Raw genomic sequence first — 26,258 nt, 5'->3', positions numbered from 1 at the left:
TTTCACCTCCGGCGTGGCCCTACTCAGTCCAATAAATCTTGGTTGGCGAACCTTCAGGGACTAACTTCTGATTGTGACTTTAATTGCTCATGTGGACGCTCATGTGCGGATATAATGATTAGAGATGCTATTGTGCAGAATGTGGCAGATCACCACATCGGCAAGCAAATCCTCAAATTTAAAAACCTGTCATTGCAGGAAGTAGTGGACTTTTTAGACAGACAAGATACATTAGACATGGCTACTTCCACATTCGACGTGACCCCAGGTGTGGGTACTGTTAGCGCGGCACAACACATGCCCTTCCTCCTGGCCCCAGCCATGCTGCGCTGCACATGCGCACGTAAACATGATTCAAACCAGGCACCTGCTAAGAAACTGAAATCATGTCTGTACTGCTTTCGGGCCCACCCACGGGAGAGTCGCCCATCCCGTCAAGCACCGTGTTATTTTTGTAATAAGAAAGGACATGTGCAAGCTGTATGTAATAAGAGAAACTCTAATTCCAAACTTGTCTCCCATTCGTGTGACTCGCGTGGGCATCACCAGAATGGAAACTGCCGTGACCATGATTCACATCAGCCTATGGATGTTAATGCCATTTATTCAAAGCCTTCTGTTTCACGTGCGTCAACAGCTCATCGTGAGGATCAAGTTTTGCCGGACACTTCCTCTCGCATTCAGCATGATGCAAGAAAACTTTTTGTTACTTTGAACATTTGTGGACGTACTGTTCACTTGCAGCTGCACACTAGTGTGTCAGTTTCTTTATTGAACAAATCAACATATGACTTGTGAGACCTGAGTTTCTCCTGGCGTATACAACTTTCAAATAACTTCCGGGAATTCAGCCAGGTAACACTTTCAGCGACCGCCGATATTTCGGCGAGAGAACACCCCGCCATTTTCAAGCCAAACTGCAACGGACAGGCGGCATACATGCAAATTTAATACCTCGGTTCTCCGACAGAAGTAGGAAAGATAACACACACACACACACACACACACTGAACACTAGTGCCACCAAAGATGACCAAAGTCAGAGCAATCGATAGTGAGACTATGAATTCGCAGGTGAGGCAGCATTGACTCTGTTCCTCTGTTTTTTGACAAGGGAGAGAGCCGGATTCCAAACAGAGTTTAAACAGAAACCTCCATCCCTGTTAACGAGGTTGCTCGCTAGTTTAATCTCAACTGCCTCTCTAATGACACTGTCCCAATAGCTGGACGTGCATGCCAATATCTCAGTGTTATTATATAACATGGGGTGACCAGTATCCAAGCAATGTTCGGCAATAGCAGATCTATTTGGCTGCTGTAATCGTGTGTGCCGTTTATGCTCAGTACATCTGTCCTCCACGGTCCTGATAGTTTGACCAATATATGCCATGCCGCAGCTACAAGGAATACGATATACACCCGCCTTACGCAGTCCAAGATCATCCTTAACGGAACTCAAAAGTGCTCTAATTTTAGATGGAGGTCGGAAAACACATTTCACATCATATTTCTGTAAAATACGACTGATCTTATTGGACGTGTTTCCTACGTAAGGCAAAAAGGCAGTAGATTTAGGTGTTGACTCAGAATTATCATCAAATAAATGGTTCAAATGGCTCTGAGCACTATGGGTCTTAACATCTATGGTCATCAGTCCCCTAGAACTTAGAACTACTTAAACCTAACTAACCTAAGGACATCACACACATCCATGCCCGAGGCAGGATTCGAACCTGCGACTGTAGCAGTCGCGTGGCTCCGGACTGAGCACCTAGAACCGCTAGACCACTGCGGCCGGCAATTATCATCAATCACCCGATGTACAGTTGGTCGATAGTGCAACGCACGTTCAATCTGTCTATCACTATAACCATTTTGACGAAATGTAACTTCAAGATGGGACAGCTCAGCTGGCAAAGTCTCAGCGTCAGAAACGACATGTGCCCTGTGTACCAAGGTACGAAGTACCCCTTCACGCTGAGCCGAATGGTGACACCTATTAGCTTGTAAGTACAAGTCGGTGTGAGTACGTTTCCTGTAGACTGCATGTCCCAATGATCCATCATCCTTCCTCCTAACCAACACATCGAGAAAGGGAAGGCAACCATCCTCTTCCACCTCCATCGTAAAACGAATGTTCGGGTGGATCGAGTTCAGATGTTCTAGAAAGACATTCAAATTCTCCCTACCGTGAGGCCAAACAATGAAGGTATCGTCAACGTATCTAAAGAAATAGGCGGGTTTTAAAGGCGCCGACTCCAATGCACGTTCCTCGAAGTCTTCCATAAATAAATTTGCGATCACAGGAGACAACGGACTACCCATCGCAACTCCATCTGTCTGCTCGTAATACTGGTCATTAAATAAAAAGTAAGTGGATGTCAACACATGCCTAAAGAGATTAGTTAAATCAGCACCAAACCTGGCTTCAATTAACCGCAACGAATCAGACAGAGGAACATGAGTGAAGAGAGAGACCACATCAAAACTCACTAAAATATCAGAGTCATTCAGCCTCAGTCCCTCCAAACGACGTAAAAAATCAGCTGAGTTCCTGATATGATGTTCACACCATCCTACTTGTGGACTCAACAGAGAAGCAAGATGCTTGGATACACGATATGTCGGAGCACCGATGTTACTCACTATAGGACGGAAAGGAACCCCTTCCTTGTGAACCTTTGGAAGGCCATATAACCTAGGGGGAACAGCACTATAGGTGTTAAGCCTCTTGATTGTGCCCTGCAACAAACCACTTTTCTTCAGGAGGCTGTTGGTCTTTCTCTCAACACTTTTCGTGGGGTCAGCATCGATTCTGCGATATGCTGAATCAGATAGTAAACGTTGCATCTTTTGCACATAATCATGTTTATTTAAAACAACGGTGGCATTGCCCTTGTCAGCAGGTAAAATAACTAGCGAGCAACCTCGTTAACAGGGATGGAGGTTTCTGTTTAAACTCTGTTTGGAATCCGGCTCTCTCCCTTGTCAAAAAACAGAGGAACAGAGTCAATGCTGCCTCACCTGCGAATTCATAGTCTCACTATCGATTGCTCTGACTTTGGTCATCTTTGGTGGCACTAGTGTTCAGTGTGTGTGTGTGTGTGTGTGTTATCTTTCCTGCTTCTGTCAGAGAACTGAGGTATTAAATTTGCATGTACGCCGCCTGTCCGTTGCAGTTTGGCTTGAAAATGGCGGGGTGTTCTCCCGCCGAAATATCGGCGGTCGCTGAAAGTGTTACCTGGCTGAATTCCCGGAAGTTATTTGAAACTTATGACTTGCTTGGTTCACCCCCACTTCATCGTTCGCATTCCATGCTGACTGCCTTTATTGGACAGGAAATCTCAGTGGTCGGCATGTGTAGTTTGCAAGCCCCATATGGTGCAATGACCTGTACAGTCTCTTTCCATGTGCTCCGCTCTAGTGATGCTACGAACTTTTTTGGCATGGATGCATTTGAGCTTTTTGGCCTCGTGAATCAGGACAATGTACTTTGCATCAGCACTAGTGACCATGCAGACAGTGTTGCCGCGCTAGGCGATGATTTTGCTGAACTCTTTTTTTATGGCCTCGGTTGTGCCACAGACTTTGCAGCACATGTTGTAGTTAAAGACAATGCCATGCCTATTTTCCGACACGCACGCCCAATACTGCACACACTGCGTGACACTGTAGCTTCTGAACTTAAGTATTTGCAAGACATTGGTGTCATTGAACCTGTTTCTGCTTCGCAATGGGTTTCGCCTATAGTGTGTGTGAAGAAACCAAATGGTCATCTCCATATTTGTGCTGACTTTAAGTCTACAGTAAATCCCCAGACAGTGGTAGCTACGTTTCCCTTACCGCGTCCTGAAGACATTGATAAGCTTGGTGCAAGAAAATTTTCCATGATTGACTTGTGGGAGGCATACCTTCAGATTCCACTCGATGAACAGTCACACCCACCTTGGATTGTTCAAGTTTCGCCACCTTCCGTTTGGTTGTGCTTCAGCTCCTGCTATTTTTCAGTCTTACTTGCAGCAGTTGTGTGCCACTTCCCTGGTTGTTCCAATTATCTGGATGATATAGTTGTATCAGGTCGCACCCCTGATGAACACTTACAGAATTTGCGTGCCTTATGTACTGTACTTTTGCAGGCAGGACTAAAGTGTAACAGAGACAAGTGCAAATTTTTTCAAACAGAGATTCAGTATTTAGGACATATGATTAATGGACAGAGTGTCCACCCCTCGCCGTCACATCTCAGTGCAATTAGAGACTTGCCATCACCCAGGACCTTGAAAGAACTTCAGTCTGTGTTGGGAAAAATTACATATTATATTCGGTTTATACCAAATATAGTGCAGACTGCAGCGCCTTTGCATCGCCTTCAGCATAAGAACGTTCCTTTTGTTTGGTCTTCGGAATTTGACACTGCTTTCCACAAGCTCAAATCTGCTTTGTTGAGCAATCGCTGTTTGATTCCTTTCGATCCCTCCAAACCTGTTGTTTTGGCTGTTGATGCATCTTCAAAACTTGAAAGAGTACAGTGTGCAAAATTCCTGGGTATGCACATTGATGAGAAGATTAATTGGAAGGACCATGTGGTGAACTTAGCACTAAAACTAAATTCAGCATGTTTTGTGCTTAGAATAATTTCAAGGGTTTGTAGTAATGACTGTACCAGATTAGTATATTTTGGCTATTTTCAGTCCATTGCATCCTATGGGATAGTATTCTGGGGAAAAACAAATTGTCATCTAAATGAGATTTTCAAATTGCAAAAACGTGCTATTCGGATTATGACCCACAGCCCACCTCAAACACATTGTAGACCCCTTTTTAAAGCATTGAAAATTTTAACAATTCCATCATTATACATTCTGAAATGTCTGTTGGTGATCAAAAGAAATCAGGACAAAATGAAAACCAATACAGACTTCCATAATTATGACACACGGCAGTGTAAAGATATCCACAAACAAGCGGTAACAAGGACCCAAAGCCAGAAACATGTATGTAATCAAGGCATCAAACTTTTTAATGCACTACCAAAACATATCAAAGAGCTGGAAAATGAGGATAAATTTAAAACTGTTCTAAAGAACCACATGCTTGACAAATGCTATTACAGCATAAGTGAATATCTCTGCGTAACTGTATAAAATATATGTTTAAGTTAATGTGACAAATGAAATTACATCAGTGCATAATAAATTATGTTATAAAAACACTTAGTTGTATATTGTATTAAACATAAGATAGATTAATATGAATTCAGCACAGATACAAATTTTGTAAAGATATTATATAGTTGTTAAAATGTACCCTGACAAATCCTATATCACAAATGTGATCATTGGGATGATAATAAATAAATAAATAAATAAATAAATAAACACGGCATTGGAGCGGTTCTCTCGCACCGCATTAATTCTGTCGATCGTCCGATCGCTTCTGCATCCAAGTTGCTCAGTTCTGCCCAGCAAAACTGTTCTCAAATCGAGAAAGAAGCTTTACCTATTGTCTATGTAGTAACTAAGTTTCATGATTTTTTGTACGGTTGCTAGTTCTACTTGGTAACCGACCATAAGACTTTGACATCGTTGTTTCACCTGTCAAAGCCTGTACCGGCCTGTACTGCACAAAAGTTGCAACGTTGGTCTTTGTTTTTGTCTAACTACAATCACGAAATCTTGTTTCGGCCTACGGCCCAGCATGGCAATGCTGGATAAGGAATTAGCTGATGGTTTTCAGGTGGATTTTCGTCGCATTGCTGCCATGACAGCCGCCGATGCTTCTTTGAAGATTCTTTTGCAGTATATTCCTACTCAACGGCCGCCATCTGCTACGCAGATTCGAGATCCTCTTGTATGGCGTTATGTTGCGCAACGTCACAACTTGTCTGTACATCACGGTGTTATCTTGTTACGAACTGACAATGATCAGTCTCGAGTGGTTGTACCTCGTTCGTTGCAGTCGGAAATCCTCAGATTGCTGCACTCTGATCATTGGGGTATAGTGTGGACAAAGCAATTAGCACGTCGTCACTGCAATTGGGTTGGCATTGATAAACAAATTGAGAATTTGCTTACTAACTGTTGCTTTTGCGCGGCGCATCAATCTGCTCCCTGCTAGTGCTTCTTTGCGTGGCCGACTCCTACTGCGCCTTGGCAGCGCATTCATATTGATTTTGCGGGTCCTTTCTAGGACACCCGCTGGTTGATAGTTGTTGATGCGTACAGCAATTTTCCTTATGTTGTACCTATGTCTTCTACTACGTCTGCCAGTACTATTCAGGCTTTGACGTCTATTTTTTGCATTGAGGGCCTTCCTGAAGTTATTGTCTCCAACAACGGCCCCCAATTTGTGTCCTCCGTGTTTGAACCGTTCTGTACTGCTAATGGCATTCTCAGCCCCGTTCCACCCCCAGTCAAATGGTGAGGCTGAACGTTTTGTGGGTGCATTTAAGTCGCAGATGAGCAAGTTGCACACCACGCACTCTCGCAAGCGCATGCTCTGGACTTTCCTTACTTCCTATCGCTCTCAGCCGCATGGCACCCATTCCCCAGCGGAATTTCTACATGGCCGTGCCCATCGGTCGCACCTGCAGCTATTGCATCCGCCACTGCACGCTCACGCTTCTTCGCCTTGTTCTGGCTTTCGCCGCATGATTTGGTGTTATATCACCTTTTCTCTGGCAGGCAGCATTGGGAGGAGGGGCACATTCTTCACCAGCTTGACCGCGCCTTATTTCCCATTTCTGGTCTCTCCGGCACTGTCAAGTGACACCGGAACCAGATTCGTTTGTGCTGTCCCCAGTTTTCTGCCGCTGGTTGTTTTCCGGCAGAATTGGAGGCTTCGCAGCTTCCACGACCTCAGCCCACGACTACATTAACGGCACCTCCGCCACTCGCGCCTCCGCCGTGGGTGTGCCTGCTGTCGTTGCTGCTGCCGGTCTGGTCACCTGCACTGGACGGGCGCCTCTCGCCGCTGCTGCAACCAATGGACGTTGAGGCTGCCATCATGCCGCCGCCATCGCCGTCGCCAATGGAGGTCGCTTCTCCGCCTCCTCATCTGAGCATACCCAGTGGCAGTGTGCAGCCTGGGCAGGTTTTCCACAGGGTATTTTCCTCACCCCCTCATGAGCAATTCAGGGTCATGGGTGGACAGCATGCCCCGGCAGTTCCACTGTCCGCCCCCTCAGCTGCGCCATCCCTGGGTCCCTCCACCCACTGTCAGAAGCCATACTCAATGACGGTGCATCGTTTCAGGGGGGAGGGATGTGGTATCGATAGCTAGGATGCCACGAAGTAGCCACCAGTTAAGTTGGCACTACGACAGACAACGACGACAGTGCCCACTAGCAGGCGCTGTTCAGCTCTACGAGCACCACTGGAGATTCTGCCCATTTGATCAAGACTAGACGGCCAGCTTCAGCTTCGCACCTCAGGGCAAAGTTATGTATTACTCTTGTCGCTAAAGTAAAGGTGATTTAAATTCACACTGCAGTACCGAGAGATTTTGCACCTTTTTCTGCTCCTACCCACGCGCCGCCTGCCAGGCGGGATACAAAACATTTGATGTAACAAATAATTGAGGTTGTAGGGTGCAAGTACTACTTTGAGTTGAGGTCAGCTTGGGATAGGAACTCGTATGGTCATGTCAAACCCCTCAGAAGACTGGTGACTCAAAAAAAAAAGCATACAGTGGCAGATTTTGCAGAATCTACAACTATTTCCCCATTAAAGTGGACTCTTATCTGACTGTAGCTTAGATGTTACGAAAGTGGGCAATGCGGGCAACAGGCAAAAGTCCTAAGTTTAAGTCTCAGTCCAGTATACAATTTTAATATATCAGGAAGTTTCATATCAGTGCAGACTCTGGTGCAGAGTGAAAAATATGTTCTGGAAACAACCTTCAGGCTATAGCTAAGCCACATCTCCACAATATCCTTTCTTCCAGGAGGGCTAGTCTCACAACTTTCACAGGAGAACTTCTGTGAAATATGAAAGTAGGAGATCAGGTATTGGTGGAAGTAAACCTGTGAGGATGGTTCATGAGTCACGAGTCATGCTTGGCTTACTCATTTATAGAACACTTGCACATGAAAGGCCGAGGTCCCAGCTTCAAGTCTCAGTTGGCACACAGTTTTAATCTGCCAGGAAGTTTCAGAAAATGAACTGTTTTACATAAAAGAAAGAAATTTGCCATTAAATTATTATTAAACAAGACTGTGGAATATTTTTCTTCCTCCTGAATAATTTATCATTTGTGAGTTAACACCTTTTAGAAATAAGCCATTCAGTTACGAAGCAGTTACATCTGTACTGTACATTCCATAACATTTATTACGATAAAATTTATCTGTTACATAATTAAAATAGTCAACAAAGAAACCTTTTATATTATAAGCAGAGATGTGAGCTTGACCCTAACATATTAATGGTAATTTGAATAGCATTCTGCTACACCAGGGAGTTTTTAATACCCAAACACTTCTTTCAGGCAACTACTGTCGCAATACATCAGCAGGACAGTGCCTGGTTACATAAGGTGTTGAATGTACAAGTCATCTTTGAAGAACAGTTGGTACCTCCTGGTCTGTAAATTTGCCTCAAATATCACCTATAAGATAATTCTGGGAGATAGTTGGTCACAATCCTCCAGTAATCACTGATGACACTTTTCGGACTTGCATCTAAACCAAAGGATAGATGATTATTCAGTAACATTCTGAGCTGACTCTGACACCAAACCACAATATTTAGAGGCACTGATGGCAACATAAGGCGGTTTCTACTACATTCAGTCCTAAAAATGAGAGACCAAGTACAGTTGTATATTAATAATTATTTCTGTATATTTATGTACCTAATCTGTGGTGTAAAATTAATTTCATTCACAGGTGTCCTCCTTGGTGTTGGATTGTTCACTGGTATTAGTATATACAGAGATATATAACACAATTTTAAAAAGTTCAGTTAAAAGACAGCCAATTGCTTGAGATCAGCAAATATTATTTAATGGATGTTAATAACAAATAAATGTGAGAATATCTGAGAACAGAAGGTGTCACACATAAGAAGAATAAGGTACAATGATAATATAATTATGGGTGCACATTCAATCAACTTAGATGGAATAACCTTGTGTACATAATAGCAACAGAAGCAATTTCCAGATGGTGACCACCATCAAAATCTTCTTAAGGCATGGTTCACTTACAAAAGAAATTACTTATGTAAGTCCACTTGAGACATTCTCAAATACTTTCAATGTTCTGGGATCATTACCAAGGATAATTAGCCTCAAGGAACTTCATGGTTTCTTAAAAGTTTTATTAAGCAGGAGAGCGTCATAGAGCTGCTTGATAAACTACTGGAATACAGATCAAGGAAGCTGCAGTAGAATCAGTTGGATCAATGTCTTCATGAAGAAGTTGAACAATATATTTTACCTCATACACCTATCTGTATGTTCACAAATGAAAGTGTACACACAATCTTCTTTTCTACTGCAGAATGGAACAGGGGGTGGGAAAATAGTTAGTATTTGGCATCATGTACCTTCCGAGTGTTTTGCCTGTGTGTGATGAGGTGCATGCCTGGAAACCAAAAAGGTCACAATATCGAATCCCACCCATACCACAAAATAGTTCAGTCTGCCTTTAATCTACGCTTCTCCTCTCAGTGAGGTGAAGATTCACCAGAAGTGAAAAGTGATTTGAATTCCACATTAAACTGATGATTCCCTTTACCCAGTAGTATCACTGGGATAGGTTAGGGACACACAAATCACCAAAGTGGCATCCAATTGAAAGACTTGCACCAGGTTACTGAGCAACATGGAATTATTATTATTATTATTATTATTATTATTATTATTATTATTATTATTATTATTATGTTACCTTCCACCATATTTCTGCTGACAGTTTGTGAAACATAAATGTTAACAGTAAAGGCACATATTGCTTGTAACATTACCTATAATTTATCTGCAGTTAGATTGGAGTTTTTAGTTACTGTTTCTTTCTTACTATTCCTACAAACTGGTATTATCCTTCATTCCTTCTTCATATTACTCTTACATATACTCAAAGGCTAGAATGTGGACACAAATGCTGCAGCTTTTCATTAACAGTGGCTTTCATCAAAAATGATAATTTGTGTTTTACTACCATTTACTGCAGATATCCTTGTTTGTGGCAATGCATCAACGCAGATAAGCACTCTTTAGTATGGTATTTATTATAGAGCCTCACATGCACATTCATACATATTATGTACAAGTGAGACTGTATGAATGTAGATACAGATGTAGATATTGATGCAGATATAGATGAATACCGTGTACTATATTCTGACTACTTACTATTGTTCCATGCCACTACGGCAAGTACAAACAAGTGCTACTTAATTTCCATGTTAGAAGCATAACTGCATTTTGTAGCTGTCTCACCCCAACCATGTTGATCTTCGACACATTTCACACACTGAACATTACTCTTCAAGCTGAGATGCGTAAAACGATAACAGCATTAAATTTAAGTAAAGCTGTCATCAACACAAAGATCAGTTTGATGTCCACAGCACTTTACTAGGCATGGTCCTATTAGAGGTGGTAAACCTTGTCTGCCTCCAACTGGTTATACGAGGACCTACAGTTTAATATGGAGTCTGAGCCATTGGGTAAATCAGTATTTTTCATATTAACATTGCTACAGATGAAAGAAGTGATAAGTGACAGATTAAAACACAGGACTGAGCAGGGATTAAACCTGAGACCTATGGTGCCATAGTCTAACATTCATTAATTGTTTTTAAGGGTTCCCACTAATCACATAATAATGAAAGCAGCACTTTATTCCTAAAAATCTGGAAGCTTGGTATTATTTCTACTAAAAACCTGTAAAAACCATTCAAATTCATACTTACTTGATTCATTTGACTTAGTGCTTGCCAAACATATCTTTCAAATATAAGAGCAGTGTAAGGACCTCTGCATATCACAAAGACTACTAAAATAATGAACATGGTTCGAGCTACTTTTGTTTTGTAGCTGACAAATACTTTTTGATGTGTTCTCTGTAGTTTTTTCTCATAGTAATCAAGCTGTAAAAGAGAACAAATATTAACTATTCCATTCAAAAACTTTACAATGCAAATAACTTGTTTGTTCATACAGTACATCAAAACTGATCATGCTTAACAAATGCAGTAGAGTGAGGAAGAATTGGTATAAGATTCCACTGTTCTTCCTGGGTAGCTTTCCAACATTTTTCTGAGAACAGTCTCACAAAAATCTCACTGCATTCTGCCACCACTCCCCCCCTCCCCCCCCCCCCCCCAACACTATTCATCAGATGGTTTTTTGACGCAAAGAAAAAGTGACATAGAATGTATAGTATGACATATATAACGCAAAACCTTACAAACAAACATCTAGGGTATTTATATAATCTGTCAACTATGGAGTTGCCAGCAGGAATTCTTCCTGCCTACTATCACATAATCTTGTGGTATACTCTTCTCCATTGTACCTGGTGGGCAGCGTATATTCACAATCACAAGTTGGAATTGATGCTTACTCCATTTTTGGAAAAAAAAAGAAAAATGCAGAAAAGTAAAAAAGGCACAGCTGCCATGTTTAGTTCTAATTTTTTTTATGGCTATGGTTTGGAAGACAAGTCAAATCCTAGCGATTTTTTGGTGACATCTGATGTATTATTACTTTGTTGCCAGTCCACTCTTGAGCCCATGCATTAGTAAGATTGAACACATCTACCACAATGACCTCTGATGTTTTCGTTGGTAGTTATATACAGCATAGTCAGTTAGTGTTTGCGTCACCAATATCTTCATAGACTGGTAGATTTATATTATCCACAAGCTTATTACACTTATGGGGTAATGATGCATGTAGAAGTATACTGAACAAACTGTCCCACAAATATCTGCACATAAATACATATTTCTACAGTAGTAATACACATGTACACAGTAAGAGACATAAATGCAGAATAACAGAGTTACATGGTGGCCCGAATCCCCGATTTCAGTCAAAGATCATGTTGTTCAAGGTCAATATGATCTATCAACGCCACATAGGCCCCCCCTCCCCCACCACCCCCAGAACAGAGTACCACAGGTGAGTCTTGGCTGGAGACAGTGTGGGCTTTGACACTGTTGGTGATCATACGAGATGGTAGATGCATGACTGGGACCTCAACCCCAACCGGGCAGGGTGCGGAGGTGGAGCGATGGGAGGCAGGTCCACCTCAAAGTCATTGAGCCAGCAAGGGCAAACGATGCAGTGGTTGGCCCATGAGCAGTTGGGCGGAACGGCGGATGGCAGGGTGTAGGTGTGGCAAGCCTGGATGCTAACTGAGCCGTCCGCCGAGATGAAGGTGCGGATTTTCATCGGGTCACACTCACGAGGGAGGGGAGGCTATGTGCAACACTGAAGTTTAGCTGGTCGTTGGATGGCAAGGTCGCGGTGTCTGTGAGTAGAATGAGAACTCGGTCATCTAGAGTTACGATTAAAATGTCGTCCATGCAGTGTGGGAGTACATTGCACAGCAGGGTGACTGTGGGAGAGGGTGTCTCCATAGTCGGAGAGGTAGCAGTGAAACCCGCACACAGGATGGAGGTTGACATATCCGAGAAACTCACAAATGGCGACGGGTGAAAAAATCAGCATGGTGGCCCAAGGAGAAATGTTGTCAGACTCCACGGCGGAAGAGAGACTGGCGGGAGAGTCCTTAGAAGAAACTGACTGAGACAGCAGGGGAGGCGTCAGGGTCCACAAATGCTGGTTTGAGTTGGTGCAACAAAACAGTTTGGGGAGAGTCTTTGACGATGGTGTCGAAAGTTGTATCACCCCACCAGAGGACTTTAAAGGGGCTGAGGTAAGTGGTTGCAGAGGTTGTCGGACCGAATCGTCTCTGAGCATCAAATGGTAGCAAGTGTTGAGAGCAGCTGGCACATAAGTGTCCGGCAGAGAGTGTCTGATAGATGGGTGCAGGCGCGCATGTTTGAAGTGAGTGCACATGCGACTTACGAAATCTGGGTAGGGGGGAAATCTTCAGGTACCTGAGGCTGAATGAGTTCCCCTGGTAGGACGGGGTTCTCCTTGAAAGCAAATTCTGAAATAGTTCTCTGTAAGTTTGGCCTGAAAGTTGAGTGGAGGCCGAGCAGCACCCATGGAAGGGCTTTGGACCAGAGGCAATCGTGGGACCTGAGGGCCGTTTTCAGAGTGTGGTGCCACCAATCTACCAACCAGTTGCTTTGTGGGTAGTAGGCTGTGGTATGAATTTTCTTTATGCTGCAGATGTTACATGCAGTGTTGAACAGGGTAGACAAACTGCCAATCCTGGTCAGTGGTGATGATGGTCGGACAACCCAACCTAGCAGTCCATGAGTAGATGAAACCCCTTGGCCACAGTGTCAGCTGTGATGTTAGGTGAAGGAACTGCCTCTACCCAGTGGGACATGTGGTCGATTGTGGATAGAATGTATCTGTGACCCTCCGAAGATGGAAGAGGACTGATAAGATTGACATGTACATGATCCTGGTGATACCAGCATTATGCATATTTAGATGTTCGATTAATCTGAATGGTTTGCAATGTTCCAGTGATTCTATTCGAACTCTATGCTGATGTACCCACAAGGACCATTTTCACAGATAAACATGCAAGTACATAATGGATGTTCAGTTTCTCAATATAGTTCATCACACTCACACATTATACATCCGCTGTAAGAACAATTTCATGCATTTACAATTTGTACAGAAACCAGATGGCAGTTATAAGAGTTGAGGGACATGAAAGGGAAGCAGTGGTTGGGAAGGGAGTGAGACAGGGTTGTGGCCTCTCCCCAATGCTATTCAATCTGTATATTGAGCAAGCGGTACAGGAAACAAAAGAAAAGTTTGGAGTCGGTATTAAAATCCATGGAGAAGAAATAAAAACTTTGAGGTTCGCCGATGGCATTGTAATTCTGTTAGAGACAGCAAAGGACTTGGAAATAAGTTGAACAGAATGGACAGTGTCTTGAAAGGAGGGTATAAGATGAACATCAACAAAAGCAAAACAAGGATAATGGAATGTAGTCGAATTAAGTCGGGTGATGTTGACGGAATTAGATTAGGAAATGAGACACTTAAAGTAGTAAAGGAGTTTTGCTATTTGGGGAGCAAAATAACTGATGATGGTCGAAGTAGAGAGGATATAAAATGTAGACCGGCAATAGCAAGGAAAGTGTTTCTGAAGAACAGAAATTTGATAAGATCGAGTATAGATTTAAGAGTCAGGAAGTTGTTTCTGAAAGTATTTGTATGGAGTGTAGCCATGTATGGAAGTGAACCATGGACGATAAATAGTTTAGATAAGAAGAGAATAGAAGCTTTCGAAATGTGGTGCTACAGAAGAATGCTGAAGATTAGATGGGTAGATCACATAACTAATGAGGAGGTATTGAATAGAATTGGGGAGAAGAGGAGTTTGTGGTATAATTTGACCAGAAGAAGGGATCGGTTGGTAGGACATGTTCTGAGGCATCAAGGGATCACCGGGTAAAAATCGTAGAGGGAGACCAAGAGATGAATACACTAAGCAGATTCAGAAGGATGTAGGCTGCAGTAGGTACTGGGAGATGAAGAAGCTTGCACAGGATAGAGTAGCATGGAGAGCTGCATCACACCAGTCTCAGGACTGAAAACCACAATGACACAATAATGGCAAAATCGTCATGGGTGAATGTCGAACCTGCCCAGTGGTGGGGTGGTGTGGCGGCCGATTTTATCATGTTGACAGGGGACGCAGCTGCATGCCCAGGTCTGACAGTCCCATCTTATATTTCTCCAAAGAAAATGCTCAGAGATGAGCCATGTAGTGGCGCGGACGCCAGACTGAGCGAGATTATATAGGGTGTTGAAGGCCTGCTGGCGCAAGGGGGTGGGAGCAACAGGCGTAAGGTACCAGTAGAAGAGTCACACCACACCTTGTCCACAATTCTGGGGAATTTAGCTTTGGTACACACAAGGGATGCTTGAGGGTCCACGAGGAGAGCTTGAGATTCCTCATCGGAGGCTTGTAGGGTGGCCAGGTTGGATAAGTCTATGATGTGCAAAATAGTATTGATCCACGAGAAAAAATCTGCGGCAATGTTGTCCATGCCTTTGATGTAGCGAATGTCAATTGTGAATTGGGAGACTAGATCAAAGTGGCAGAAATGCCGAGAGGGTGGGTCCTCGGGGGGTTTGCAGAAAGCATCTACGAGTGGTTTGTGATCTGTGAGCATGAAGAACGAGTGACCCTCCACATCGGGGCAGAAGTGTTTGACAGCCTCGTAGACCGCAAGGAGTTCTCTACCGAAAGCGGAGTATTTCTTCTGAGCTGTTGATAGTTTTTTAGAGAAGAAATGAAGAGGGGAAACCGTGTCTGCCTTGTGTTGCTGTAGTACCACTCCCACCACGATGTCACTGGTGTCCACAGCGATGAACAACTCAGCCAAGGGGTCGGGGTGGACAAGTGTCACGGCATGAGCTAAAGAAGTCTTTAGTGCATTGAAGGCCTCCAGCATAGGTGCAGTCCAGCAAACGAGTTTGAGTACTGAAGTCTCTTTACCTGACAGTGAATCTGTCAGCAGGGCCTGCACGGTGGCAGAAGAGGGCAGGTGATGGTAGTAGTAATTTATTGTGCCCAGGAAACATTGTAGTTCTTTGTCAGTAGCAGGGGGTGGCATTGACATGATGGCCTGCACGCGAGATTTGGGAGGCTGTATTCCATCAGTGAAGACGGTGTAACCCAAGAAAGTGATGGAAGACTGGCACAATTGCAATTTGTATTTGTTGACCTCAATGCCATGGGAGTTCGAGGTCTGGAGGACCATGGGTAAATGATTTTTAAGTTCCTCAGCCAACTTGCTGAAAATGAGTACGTCGTCCAGATATGCAAAGTAAAACTCGAACTGTCGTAAGATGGAGTCAATGAATCGCTGACATGTTTGCGCTGTGTTTTTCAGGCCAAATGGCAAGAAGTTGTATTGGAAAAAACCAAGCAGCGTGATAATAGCTGTTTTAGGCATGTCTTCTGGCGCTACGGGAATCTGGTTGTAGGCACGTTAACAGTCAATAACACTGAAGATTGTAGCACCCGATAACAAATGAGTGAAATCATGTATGTTAGGCACGGGTTAATTATCCATGACAGTACGAGCATTTAGACGTCTGTAATCACTGCACATTTGGAAAGAAACATCGTGTTTGAGGGCGAGGTGAATTGGTGAAGACCAGATGCTGTCTGATGGTTGCAGGATACCTGCCTCCAAAAGTTCGTTAATCTGCTGCCGAGCCACACGCAACTTAATAGGGTTGAGGTGTCTAACCTTGTGCCTAATAGGAGGGCCAGCAGTGGTAACTATCTTGTGCATCATTCTGTCAGTGACGGAAGAAACTGAGAACTGCAAATGAGACTAATCATTGTCCTGACGCGAAGTTTTTGGACGAGTAGGGCGCGACGAGGCGTAGTCGTTAGCATGAGTGAGAAAGGTCAGCCCAAAAGTCACATGCCTAGTACATGAGTGCAGCATGTGCTTGTATGGAGAGGGTGGCTGCGCACTCAGTGCAGAACAAGTCGGAGCACTAGGTGAGTGTCTGCTGCCAACCTTGCACTTTATAACTGGCACAGGCGAGAGCGGCGTTGGCGTCGTGCATGGAACAGCGATGGCTGCTGAGTCACGTGGCTGGCACATGAGAGAGGGGGAATGTTTGTCAACACACAGGGCACCTGCTTGCGCAGTGTCCGTGGTCATGTCTTGCGCGCGGCTTTCATTAGAAGCACTGTTTGAAACACAAAGCACTGAACGTGGCTAGTGCATCGGAGGTGCGGAGTCTACTGGACAAGAATTGTCACACACGATTAATGTGTTTGAACTAACCTAATGAGTGTCTGAGGTGGTGTCCCAGAGAAACTTGATAAGGTGGCGAACTGTGGACTGCAGTTTTACCAGTGAGTTACGAGCTACAACAAGCTCATTGTAGGTGTGTGCAATGCGTTGTTTCAGCTCGTCATTGTCCCAGCAGAGTTGTGCCACTGAGTTGTATTCTGACAGTAGATTGGTTACAGAGGTCACAATGTCGCCCGCGAGGGTGGAGCACTTGCATACTAACTCACATGTCATGAGAGAAGCAGAGTGGGAAACATAAGTGCCGAAGCACATTATCTGAGTGTTAGTGGGATGGTGTAGCACTGAGCCCTGAACTACGTTCGGAGAGAGTTTGTAATGGGACAAAAAATCCATACCGAGAATTAGTTCATCAATGTCGGCAATGTAGAAAGTCCACGGAGAACACAGGGAATGAGACTGGTGCACCGTAACTTTGACAGAGCCTGAGGTTTGTAATGTTGATGCGTTGACAGCTCGCAGAAGTGACCTCATCGGTGAAAAGATGGGGGAAGCCTTCACTGTAGCTATGGTAGACACGTCAGAGCGAGTGTCAAGTGAGCCATGACAAAATGTAATTCACGTACAAACGACCGCTCAGCAGGACAGATGAGTGGACAGAGTGCAATGTATGAGGACGCCCATGAGATTCCCCGCAGGACTCGGCATCTTTTAGGTCCTGTGGTTGGCGTTTGGGTGCTGGCAAGGTAACCTGCACTCCTTAGCATCCTCGCTGAAAACCTTGTGGTACCAGCAATATGGATGAGCCAGATATGGTGGTGGTGGTGACTGAGGCAGCGGAGGAGGCTTGTCCTCTTTGATTTGTTCTGGCATGTATACCGGCACGTATGGTGCATGGGCGATCCTGGAGTACTTGAACAGTGGAGAGAGTGAGCATATGCTGCCAGGTGATGTAGAAGGCATGGAGGCGGAGCGAGTCCTGATTCTGTCAGCAGAGAGCCGGTAAGTGGGAGCGGTTGTGCCAACTAGCGGTGAGTGGTGAGCTGGCTGGTACCATCATAGCAATGAATATAGTTGGTCTGCGATGCAGAGATGAGAGCCAATTGACTCGAAGGAGTGCGGTAGCAGGTGGATCTGTAGGTCAGTAGGCAGCTTGGCAGGCCACACAGCCCACAGAGTGACATCCGTCATGGTATGCTCACTCAAAAGTAACCGAAGGCGACGCCAGAGTTGTGATGGGGTTCGGTCCCCCAGGTGTTCCTCGTACAAGATCTTGATGATTAATTCTTGTGGTGAGCAGGCGAGTCGTTCAATGATCATCTTCTTCACAAACCCCTATTTTGGTGGAGGTGGTGGGGAGAGGAGTAGATTGCAAGTTAAGTCTGAATTATCATGGAGGTGCGTGACGAGACACAGGAATTTAGATTTGTCGTCAGACATGTGATGCAACTCGAAAAGATGCTCGACAAGCACAAACCATGACACTGGGTTGTCCTCTTATAAAGGTGGCAGCTTTGGCAGATGACTTGGAGGTGGGGATGAAGGCAGCTTCGGTCTCTCTTGGAAAAGCGTCTGGTCCTTGACGGGAGAGGCTATACAGCAGGCTGGCGTGGTAGGCGCAGGTGTGTTTCTGGCGAAAACATTGGTAGCAATGGCGGGTTGCATTGCCTTTGATGTGTTATGAAAACACCACGCTGCTGACACGGTCAGTACCATGGGAATGGCGGCTGCGCGGTAGGCATTGGGGTCACGAAACTAGGCCATAGGCTACAGGCACTAATTTGAATTGGCCCACCTCGGAAATAACATGGAAGGCCAGCACGGTAGACACAGGCGGTGCTGTGGGAGAGGCGAGTGGTGGCTGAGCAGCCGGAATCGAGGCCCCCTGCGAGTGTGTGTGGGGAAGGGGGGGTGGGGGGGTTGGTAACTCGTATGACAAAAGTTTGAGTTCTCCGTGCCCGCTGAAGACATGCCCCGTGAGGTCAGATTATAAATGACCGGTGGAACTTGCAGAAAGTCACTTCGGTGTCATAAGACGCCATTGGAAGGCGAAACACCGAATAATGCACTCAAACCAACGTGGTCGAAAACTTGAGTGACCAGTATGGGGGTTGAGTATGGAGAATTGTACGCACTAAAATCTCCTTGATTAGTTTGCAAATGAGGCAGAACCGAACCAGGTTGCGGTTGATAGTGGCCGGGTGCATTCTGCGGTAATGGCGGTGCTGCACATGGCACCACAGTAACACGTTGGGGCCCGCTGAGAGTCAAAGTACGTGTGCGAATGTAGATCTCTTTGAGCATTATATGATCAATCAGTAGGTATACAGTTGTGAATATTGTGCACTTCAAACTTCACACATTTGCGAGCACAGTCTGGCGACACGAAACCTGAGTCCATTGTTTGTGTTAGTGGTGTAGCACTCGACCGTTGTAGAGCAACAAAGTTTGAGGTTAACTTGGCTGAAGATCACGGATTACTGTGAATTAATGTAGAACTGATCATTGGCAAAGGAATGAGGATGTCTGGTGATCATTGTTGACCTTCCAAATGTTTGAACAAAGCATTGGGTGAGGCGGCCATGGCGGCATGCACATAACCTGTTGATACTACAACATCCGGCGCAGTAGTCGCGGAAGACGTGCAGACTTCAGGGTCACCAGTATGGGGTTGTGATGTGTGTAGAGGTATACTGAACAAACTGTCCCACAAATATCTGCACGTAAATATACTCTTCCACAGTAATCATACACATGTACACAGTAAGAGTCAGAAATGCAGACTAATAGAATTACAGGCTCGAATCCCCAATCTCAGTCAAAGATCATATTGTTCATGGTCGATATTACCTATCGATGCCACACACTCTTTGTGAGAACATTTGTGTGTCATAGTTGAGATGGGTGCAATGTGGCTTAGAACTGGTAGGTACTGTATAAGAGTTGATTGGATAATACCAGCAATCATTCTCTGGATGTTATTTATCTGGACCTCAAGACAAGACCTAGAGCAGGAGAGTGCAGGGTAGGTACCAATACTCCCCATGTTCTATAACATAGTTTTAGATGAAGTTGTTTCTTGTTTTCAACTATTTAGGTTTTTTTTTTTTTTTTTTTTTTTTTTTTTTTTTTTTTTTTTTTTTTTTTTTTAGATGCTCTGTGAAAAATACAGTCCTATCAATGGTTACACTGAGGTACTTTGGTGTTTTATTGTTAGTAAGTGTAATGTTTCTAAACTGTACATTGAGTCCATTATTTAGGTGGAAGCAGGAAACCTCCGATTGGGTGCCATTTAATTGAAGTTTACATTAGCAAAAGTACTTTCCCACTATGTTTACATCCACTGTAGGGATTTCTTCTGGTGGTTCAATTTAGCTACACCTTGATGCATGTACCCAGTCATCAGTATAACCATACTTCTTTGATTTTGTTTTCGACATCTCTGCAATATACAGACTGAAGAGTAGTGGGCCAAGGAATAATTACTGCAGTAGACTTCTTCAATTTTCTTGGGGAAATGAAGTTGGGTCCCATGACTATTTGGAACACTCAGTCAATTAGCCTATGTTGATTAGTTGAGCTGTTGGTTTGCAGGGAATTATGTGAAGAAGTTCGTGTATTGTATCTTCTCTCCACACTATATCATAAACCTCAGAGAGATCAATGAACATAGCTGCAGTTTTAAGTTTTCTTTGAAATACTGCTTCAGTGTAGGTATTAAGTGACAGAACTTGATGTGTGCAGCTCTGCTGTGACCAGAAGCCTGTATTTTCAACAGAAATTACATCTACATCTAAATACATACCATCTACCCAGTTAAATAATTTTACATCCATACTCTGTAAGCCAAATAACTAGTAATTGTTCCTTCTCTTGCTCCACTTGCAAACAGAGTGAGGGAAAAATGACTGTCTATGTGCCTCCATTTGAGCCCTAATTTCTCAATCAAGAATAGGTTGCACTAGTGTCCTATATGTGGTTTCCTTTACAGATGAACCACACTTTCCAAAAATTCTCCCAGTAAACCAAAGTCAACCATGTGCCTTCCCTACCTTAATCCTCACATGATCATTCCATTTTGTACTGCTTTGCAACATCATGCCCAGACATTTAAATGATATGCCTGTGTCAAGCAGGCTGCATTCAAACATTAAGGGTTTGTTTTTCCCACTCATCTGCATTAACTTAGATTTTTCTACATTTAGAGCTAGCTGCAATCCATCATATCAACTAGAATTTTTATCTAAGTCATCTTGTAGCCTCCTGCAGTTGCTCAACTTTGACGCCTTCCTGTGCTTCACAACATCATCAGCAAACCAACTGCAGATTGCTGCCCACCAGGCCTGCCAGATCATTTATGTGTATAGAAAATAGCAGCGGTCCTGTCAGACTTCTCTGGGGAACCCCAGATGGTACCCTAGCCTCTGATGTTGATACATTATCGAGGGCAACAATGGGTTCTATTACTTAAGAAGTCTTTGAGTCACTTGCATATCTGGGCACCTATTCCTTGTGCTGATACCTTCATTAACAGTTCACAGTAAGGCATCATGTCAAATGCTTTTCAGAAAGGTAGAAATATGGAATCTGCCTATTGCACTTTGTCCATAGTTTGCAATGTATTATTTGAGAAAGGAGCTAACTGAGATTTGCAAGACTAATGCTTTCTAAAACAGCGCTGATTTATGGATATAAGCTTCTGAGTCTCTACAGAATTTATTATATATGAACTCAAAATATATTCAAGAATTCTGAAGCAAACTGATGTTAAGGATATTGGTCTGTAATTCTGTAGGTCTGCTCGTTTAACCTTCGTATATACTGGAATCACCTGTGCTTATATCCAGTCACTTAGACTCTTTGCTGAGTGAGAGAGTCTTGATAAATGCAAGCTAAGTAAGAGGCCAATGCCATAGACTACTCCTTGTAAAACCAAATTGGGATTCCATCCTTACCTGATGACTTATTTCTTTTCAACTCTTTCAGCTGTTCCTCTATACCAGGAATGCTTATTACTATGTCATCTATATGGGAGTCTGTGTGATTGTCAAATGACAGTATGTTTATATGATTCTCTCACATGAATGATTTCCTAAACACAAAATTTAACTCTTTTACTTTCACTTCACTGTCTTCAACCACCACAGCAGATGGGTCATCAGTGTATGGATGGAAGCCTTGAACCTGCTTAGTGCTTTTACATAAGGCCAGAATTTTCTTTGGTTCTTGGCCAGATCTTTTGCTTAGGTATGATGGTGGCAATTTTTGTAAGCTTTGTGCATAGATATTTTCAGAGAAGCACAAATCTCTAGTAACCTCTGCCTGTCATCATTTGTGCATTCTCTTTTAAACCAAGAGTGTGACAGCCTTTGCTTCCTCAGCATATTCTGAATTTTGTTGTTAAACTTGTTAAACTGTGGTGGTTGTTTCTGCTTTTAAGCCACTTACTAACTACATATTTGTCCAGAGCATCATTTACAAACTGTTTAAACTTCACCCGTAACCTCAGTGCCCATCTTACTGGAACTGATCCTAATATTGACATGTTGCTCTATTAGATTTAAGTCACAGATAGAAGAGCTATTAGTTTTTTCTTTTTTTCTTTTTTTTTTTTTGGGGGGGGGGGGGGGGGGGGGTAGATTGTCAGTTTTAGTACAGCAGTTACCTCTGAATGTTTAAATTCTTGTGGTATATTGTCATTTTGCGTAATGTCCATGGAGAAATTACAGAGCCATACTTTTGTGTATTTGCCGCACTTTATTATGAATGCAGGATGGATATCATAAAAACCTGTGGCTCTTACTGGCCTGACATGTTTAAGCATTGTTGAAACTTCTATGCAAGTGAGAGAAAGAAATTTTTCAGTTTCAGTGGCTTTGGCATTTACAGTTCTGACAAGTCAAGCTACCCTATGCATACACTTTGATTTTGGTTGGCTTTGAATATATTGTAGAGTAGACCAAAATAATACACACACATTTTTTTATACATGCCCATACAGCCTGTAAGGATGTGATGCACCCCCTTGACAAAAACTTAGTTTAATATTTCTGAATGACTACCATTAAATGGTAATGGATACAAAAAAAGCTTCAAATAAAAGTTCTGTGGTTTTGAAAGTACTTTATAATGGTGCACCCAAGTTTGTCAAAAGCCATTATTTTTGCAATCCCTTGCCCTCCCCCCTACACTGTTTTGTTTTTCATTTCAACATTTGAGTAATAGCATAATGTGAAGCGTTGTTAATACTTAAGGATGCAGTGGTATTCCAAAGATGCATTTGTCAGAAATAGGCTAAAAATATCTCTATATTGGTGTGCATACATGTGATAAGTCGCCCCTTCAATTCCATACATCATGTTGGGTTGTTTAATATGTCATTCGCAGATAAATAAGTATATGTTATGCATATACTGTTCTATATATTTTACAAAATATAAAATATCTTGCGTTCTATTTCTTTTTTCATTTGGTGTACTCCTTTTTCCAAGTTGTAACCCTTTCAGATATAACTAAGGTTCATTTGTAATTGTTTGTGCATTGTTGATGTAATATTATCATAAAACTGTGCAGTAATGAGGATGAGCAGAATTATCTGAATCAAAAAAATGCTGAATGCACTTTGATTTTGCACACTAAGCACATCAGACAATTGCGATTTCATGACAGGAGTGGGAAGGCAGAGATGATTTCTTTCTCTTTCTCTTGGCCAATCAATCTTACTCAGGTGCATGGGCAGTGGAATAATGAACAAGTGGTATGAGGAAAGCTCTACAGGCTGGGATGGTACAGTCTATTCACACACATGCACAATTATGTATACAGGGAAAATGTCTGTGAACCCAAAACATATTTTGCATTTGTTATGTACAAAGGTTGATCAGCCAACATCTAATGTGGAAACTATTTTTGCTAGAGGAAAAATTACTTGTCCATCACAGAAAATTTGATTAAAGCTGCTATTGATACTGAAGTATTTATGGGGACTCATACTAGTTTACGGTTTGAAGCCAAAAGTGTAATTTCAGATCCTATTCTTATTGAAGAACATTATGAAGAAACAGTAGAAGATGATAAAAAAGCAAAACATGATGATCTTGATTATAAACAAAAAGCCATTACATTCTGGCTTTCTGGTAAAAACAAATATGAAACTGTAAAATGTAGATACATAGAAATCAAAAAGAGAGAAGACCTCTATAAACAGCAAGCACAAATTGCTGCAGGTGGGATGACAAATGAAAAGTTATTACATATTTCCAGGTATGTGTCACATAAATTTCAAATTGCCATTGATAAATCGGTACCAACACATGACGTGGATATAAAGAGGTGAGCATTACATTACATTATGGTATTTTATCACAACACTTATTCAAGGTGCCCTCAAAATGGGTTCATAATTTTAAAGTAAGATACCAGATTGTTTCAAGGATAATCAATAAATTCATCCCTCAAGTGCAAATAGTGACTAAAGAAGAATTGAGGAGAAATGCTTATGAATTTGTTTCAAGGCTAATCACTAAATTCATCCTTCAAGTGCAAGCAGTGACTAAAGAAGAATCGAGGGGAAATGCTTATGAATTTGTTTCAAGGATAATCAACAAATTCATCCCTCAAGTGTAAGAAAAATTGAGAGGAAAGGCTTATGAAGTTGTGGAGACTGTGAAATGGAAAACTATTGATTGGAGAGGCCAATGTGTATAATTCTGACCAGTAAGGTTTCAGTTTGGAAATGCATGTAGTGTGAACATTATCCTATAGGGGAGCATCCAAAGTTGAAATTCTAGCAAAATCCCTGAATCCATAACACACAGGAATACAATACAGGTGCAAGCAGAAATTTAATGTCCCCCTAGCTCTTAGTTCTGAAAGAAAAAGATGGTAAGTTCAGACCAAAAGTTGAAAAATATGTATTCAATGCAGATAATACCCTTGTGTTGACTTTTATGTATGGTAAATGGAGACTAGAGCTTGTAAGGAAATGGTTTGAACAGGTTTATATACGCAATGCAAATGAAAAATCTCTTGTATTTAGATTCAGGGACCTGGCAAAACAAAAAAAAAATATTTTTAGCACCATTGATAAACCTGGCAAAGAGGTAAATATTTTAACAATTCTTGCCAGAATGACTGGTATACCCCCTCTATATCCACACAAGATGTCACAGGACCAAATAAAAATAAATAAAGAAATAAGATTCACCCATTGGACATAAATACATTTTGTCCATAGGAAATTTTCTTGAAAATATTTTCAAATGAAATTATATGATTGCAATGTTATCTTGCATTTGAGAAACAATATTCCAAAAATTTAAACCTTCATTCACAATCAGTTGTCTTCTTCCAGGTTTGCCAACCTTTTTAAACATACATGGTACATGAGTGGTTACATCAAACAGACAACACCTAAATGTGAGACACCTGTTCACTATTGCTTTAAAATCTGTGATCCTATTTGTAACTCCTGTCACAAAATTGCAGTTGTCCAATGCACTTGGTGTGCAAAATCAAAGACATCCAGCATTTTTTGACCCATACAATTCTGCACTTCCTCATTATTGTACAGACTTACAATAATGATATAACAACCACGTAAAAACAACTTCAAACTAAACATAAGCAAAAATGAAAATGTTAGCGGATGCATATCAGGTGCACGTACAGCAATATAGTGATATTTCTTGCTTATTTCTGACAAATGTGCCTTTGGAATACCAATTCATCATATGTAACTGAATTTGGTATTAATGATGCTATACTTTTTGGTATTACCCAAATGTTGAAATGAAAGTAACGGGGAGGGGAGAGGATCTTTTAAAAAATATACTTTTTTTGACAAATCTGGGTGCACCTTTGTAACATACCTTAAAAACCATACAATGTTTATTTGAAGTTTTTTTTTAATATCTGTTACCATTTCAACAGTATTAATTCAGAAATAATAAACCAAACTTTTCTGAGGGTGTGTTTCACCCCAATATAAAAAAAGTCTCTTATTTAGCTTTCAAAGCTGATCTAAATCAAAGTGTATCCCTTGGGTGGGTTTACTTGTATTAATTGTACACACTTTGTCTTTTGGTTCTCTCGACGTCGCTACTAGATGTGAAGCAACAGCATTTAAATTAAATGTTGTCTTATTCCTTTGTGTATGGGGGCCCTGCTTCCAAGTTTCTTTACTGTTCATGCTTACCAACTTTATGTCTGAAAATTCAGCTTTCTACTGTTTCCATCCAAATTTATCACGCCACATCAAGGCTGTGGCTACCGTTTCTTAATAACCATTGTTTTGGTACAACTCCTCACTGTTTTGGGGTTAGCCATGGATGTATTCCTTCTGAAGCTTTTTGGTATGAACTT

The 26,258-nt window shown here is 42.3% G+C and overlaps 1 protein-coding gene across 3 annotated transcripts in view; it reads right to left on the bottom strand.

The window, feature by feature from the left end:
• Positions 1–26,258, bottom strand: part of LOC126234567 (G-protein coupled receptor 54) — a 122,953-nt gene that overhangs the window by 6,075 nt on the left and 90,620 nt on the right. For all 3 annotated transcript variants that reach the window (XM_049943271.1, XM_049943273.1, XM_049943272.1), the window contains exon 6: positions 10,920–11,096. In XM_049943271.1, the coding sequence (XP_049799228.1) occupies positions 10,920–11,096 (177 nt within the window). The remainder of the gene's footprint in view (positions 1–10,919; positions 11,097–26,258) is intronic.

This window comes from Schistocerca nitens, chromosome 2 (assembly GCF_023898315.1).
Source record: "Schistocerca nitens isolate TAMUIC-IGC-003100 chromosome 2, iqSchNite1.1, whole genome shotgun sequence".
Taxonomy (NCBI): Eukaryota; Metazoa; Arthropoda; class Insecta; order Orthoptera; family Acrididae; genus Schistocerca; species Schistocerca nitens.
Note: the sequence above shows the minus strand (reverse complement) of the source record. Positions and strands in the feature narration are given on the sequence as shown.